This window comes from Nicotiana tomentosiformis, chromosome 10, assembly GCF_000390325.3.
Source record: "Nicotiana tomentosiformis chromosome 10, ASM39032v3, whole genome shotgun sequence".
NCBI lineage: Eukaryota > Viridiplantae > Streptophyta > Magnoliopsida > Solanales > Solanaceae > Nicotiana > Nicotiana tomentosiformis.
In genome coordinates, this window is record NC_090821.1 from 2,852,520 (window position 1) to 2,856,832 (window position 4,313).

At 39.8% G+C, this 4,313-nt stretch overlaps 1 protein-coding gene across 1 annotated transcript; it reads right to left on the reverse strand.

Moving 5' to 3' along the window:
• Positions 1–3,042: 3,042 nt before the first annotated feature.
• Positions 3,043–4,019, reverse strand: LOC138899658 (uncharacterized). Its single transcript, XM_070186337.1, has 2 exons — positions 3,720–4,019; positions 3,043–3,096 (listed from the first exon to the last, which is right to left on the reverse strand). The coding sequence occupies exons 1-2, from the start codon at positions 4,017–4,019 to the stop codon at positions 3,043–3,045; spliced, it is 354 nt and encodes a 117-aa protein (XP_070042438.1).
• Between the last annotated feature and the right edge of the window lie 294 nt (positions 4,020–4,313).

Consider the following 4,313-nt stretch of genomic DNA (forward strand, 5'->3'; position numbering starts at 1 on the left):
AAAATATCTCATGCAATCAATAATAGAACTGGTAAAGGAGAAATAAAAATTTCAAAACCTAATTGAGTCCAATGGTCATGAATCTGGTCGGAAATGTAAAAATTGTTCATTGTAGAGTGTATATAGATGAAACATCGGCCAGATCCTAACAAAATTAGAGCCAAATAAGGCCCGTCTTGAAAGGTAGCATTTACCAAAATTAGGCAAATATCAAGTAACACGATGAATGCCTGAGTAGTAGTAGAATAAGGCAAGAGACTCATGAAAGGACCCCATATTGGGGCCGGATTCGGAGGGGATTCGAGGGTATTGCAGCTAGGGTTTCTCAGAGAGGAGAGAGTGTGAGGGAAAGGGGGCGGAGGTCTTTAGGGAAATGGGGGTTAGGGTTAGGGTGATGGGATATAAGGAAGGTTAGGGAATTATTATAGGTCGTTGATCATTCGAGATCAACGGCCAGGACTGAAATTGGAGTGGAGCGGGTTCAAAATGGTTCGCGACCGGATTTTTTTAAAAGGGTTGTTTGGTTTGGGCTGCTGAAGGGTTTAATGGAGATGGGCTAGCTGCTTTGGGCCTGGTTTTGGTCCGAAATTAGCCTAAAATTGGGCTGGGAGTTAAATACACGAAATTGTTTTAAATAAAAAAATAATGAATAAATAATAAATTATTCCTTATGCAATAAAATGACTGAAAATAATAACTTGAAATTTATAAAACATAAAAAATGCTATTGTAGCAAGAGTAATGTAATAATTGTAATTATGTATAACATATAGGCTATTATTATAAAATTACATAAATAACTAAAATATAGATGTAAAATATTTTAAAACATGTATGTGAGTGTAAAATAAGAAATTTGGATGATTACGCTATTGCAAATAATTTAAGAGAATGATTTGTAAATATTCAAGTAATTTAAATGCAAGAAAAAATCAATTTTTAAAGCTTTAAAATTATAAAACATAATAGAAAAATGCTTGTATAAATCTTGTAAATTAAGTAATGATGCAAAATGATATTTTGAAAGTATATACACTTATTTGAAAAATAAGAGGGCAAAACTGGGTATCAACAGCTGCCCCTCTTTAACGGGAATGATGGAAGAGTTGTCGGGTAAAGAAAAATGATGACCAATTTTGGCCGAATTGAGTGGGAATGATGTGATTTGAAAAATGGGGCCGAACCCTGGTTCCTGAGTTGTCTACATATCCCTGGTGTTACGAAAATCAGGTCGTGTGTAATTCTGGATCCAGCGGCGAACAAAACCGGAGGACTTGTGATAATAATGGTCGCATGTTTCGAAAAGGTTCTTTTGGGAAGGATATTATTGTAAGTAACAGACAATTTTAGATGGGATCATAAATGCTAATTTTGGATGTTACGAGTGTATGAGGTAAATGTTCGAACAGTCATAGAGTAAAGGTACTCAATTACTGGTAGTTGGTTGCGTTTGAAACAATTAAAGGATGTGAATGTTATGAACGGAAACCGGAGCGAAGATTGCTCCCGTTTGTAGAACGGTTATCTCCTAGATTACCTGCAAAACTTAAAACACGGTGCGTGCAAATATATATATGGGTTAATGCGAACATTTAAACGTGATGCAAATTCTTTTTGGACCATGAAGGTTGTCTTAGGACGGTGAGGATGATGTCCTTAGACCATGACGTCCTGGGCCATGAAGCGTATGATAAGGGATTTACAGGCCATGAAATGATGTCCCCGGGCCATGAGGATGGTTCCTCTGGACTATGATGCCTTTGAATAAAGATGTGCAATTTTGAGAGAGCCTCAGGCCATGGAATGGTGTCTCCGGCTATGAGGATGATCCCTTCAGACTATGACGCCTTTGGACAAAATGGCGATGTTTCAGCCCATGAAATGCAAATATATGATGTGTTGTCATATGTGAGGACGAGATGAGACAAGGTTTAGTCTTGTGTGAGATGAGAACGGCTCTTAGCCCTAGGTGACCAAAGAGATAGTTCTAGGTCTTAGGTAGCGCAGTGGAGATATTATTTAGTCTCACGCAAGGAAAGGCAATTCTTAGCCTTATGCAATTAGGGAGGCAGTGCTTAGCCTCATACAAGAAAGGAGACAATGCCTAGTCTCATGCAGGGAAAGGTAGTGATTAGCCTTATGCAATTAGGGAGGCAGTGATTAGCCTCATGCAAGAAGAGGAGACAATACTTAATCTCATGCAGGGAAAGGCAGTGCTTAGCCTCATGCAATTAGGGAGGAAATTCTTAGTCTCATGCAAGAAGAGGAGACAATGCTTAGTCTCATGCAAAGAGGGGAGACAATGCTTAGTCTCATACAAGGAAAGGCAATACTTAGCTTTATGCAATTAGGGAGGCAGTGATTAGCCTCATGCAAGAAGAGGAGACAATACTTAGTCTCATGCAGAGAAAGGCAGTGCTTAGCCTTATGCAATTAAGGAGGCAATGCTTAGCCTCATGCAAGAAGAGGAGACAATACTAAGTCTCGTGTAGGGAAAGGCAATGCTTAGCCTCATGCAATTAGGGAGGCAATGCTTAGCCTCATGCAAGAAGAGGAGACAATGCTTAGTCTCATGCAAAGAGGGGAGACAATGCTTAGTCTCACACAAGGAAAGGCAATGCTTAGCCTTATGCAATTAGGGAGGTAGTGCTTAGCCTCATGCAAGAAGATGAGACAATGCTTAGTCTCATGCAGAGAAAGGCAATGCTTAGCCTTATGCGATTAAGGAGGCAATGCTTAGCCTCATGCAAGAAATGGAAACAATGCTTAGTCTCATGCAGAGAAATGCAGTGCTTAGCCTTACGCAAGAAAAGCAATGATTGGTTGCGAGAGAATAAATTATTTCTTAGCTTGATGTGTTTGCATTTAGCAACTTGTCATCATGGAGGTAGTGATTTTGTTGTGCGTATGTATTTGCGAATAGTACTATTGTGTCTATCGTACCTTCATTCAAAGGAAAATTGTGAGTTTTGCGGGGTACGGTTGGTTCGTGCTCTTGATTCCTTGTTTAGCCTTTACTCCTGTCTCGAGATCCTATTTGAGTTATCCTGGGTAACGAATGGCTGTCATAGAAACAAAGTTTTCAAAACAATATACCTGCATTTGACAAATTATTTGCAAAAATATAATTATTTGAAATATAGTATGTGATATCAAATAATTTAGATGAACCAGTGACTGTGACATATTTCAGAGACATTGCAACCTCCTTGCCTTAGAATTTTGAGGGCTCCCCTCAAAATTCTGCCCCAGTTTAAATGCAATACTTTTGGTTGTTCCACATATGACAAAGTTGGCTGAACTTGCAATCTTGTCCCAATTTCCGATCATGGGAAAAATGAAAATTTTATTAAGATGTGACCGAACCCACAAGGCTGCCTACGTATCCTCTCTTAAACGGGAATCAGGTCAAGCATAGTTCAATTACATCAAGTGAAGAAATGTAAACAATCCTAAACATAGTATCTCTTGACTGCGACTGAGTTGATAGGTTTTGGCCAAATCTCTCCGTCCATTTCTGCAAGTACGAGTGCTCCTCCTGCTAATACTCGATGAACCATGTAGGGACCTTTCCAGTTGGGTGAGAACTTCCCCTAGGCTTCATCCTGATGTGGGAAGATCCGCTTTAGTACCAACTACCCCGGTGTGAATTGCCTTGGTCAGACCTTTTTGTTCAAAGCTCTTGCCATTCTGTTCTAGTAGAGTTGACCGTGACATACTGCATTAATTCTCTTTCCGTCAATGAGAGCCAGTTGTTCATAGTAGGGTTGTACCCATTCTGCATCGCTGAGCTCGACTTCTTGTATAATTCTCAAAGAAGGGATTTCTACTTCGGCAGGAATAACTGCTTCAGTGCCATAAACCAATAGGTAAGGAGTTGTCCTAGTAGATGTGCGAACCGTGGTACGATACCCGAGCAGAGAAAATGGCAACTTCTTGTGCCATTGCTTGTAATTGTCTACCATTTTCCTTAGTATCTTCTTGATATTCTTGTTGGCGGCCTCTACAGCTCTATTCATTTACAGCCTGTATGCCGTGGAATTCTTATGCTTGATCTTGAAATTTTCACACATGGCCTTTATTAGTTCACTATTGAGATTGGCGGCATTGTCGATGATGATTGACTTTGGCATTCTGAACTGACAAACAATGTGATCCCGAACAAAATCTGCGACGACCTTCTTAGTTATAACTTTGTAAGATGCGGCTTTGACCCATTGTGTGAAATAATCTATGGCCACTAGAATGAACATATACCCATTTGAAGCAACGAGTTCGATTGGACCGATGACATCCATGCCCTAAGCAGAGAA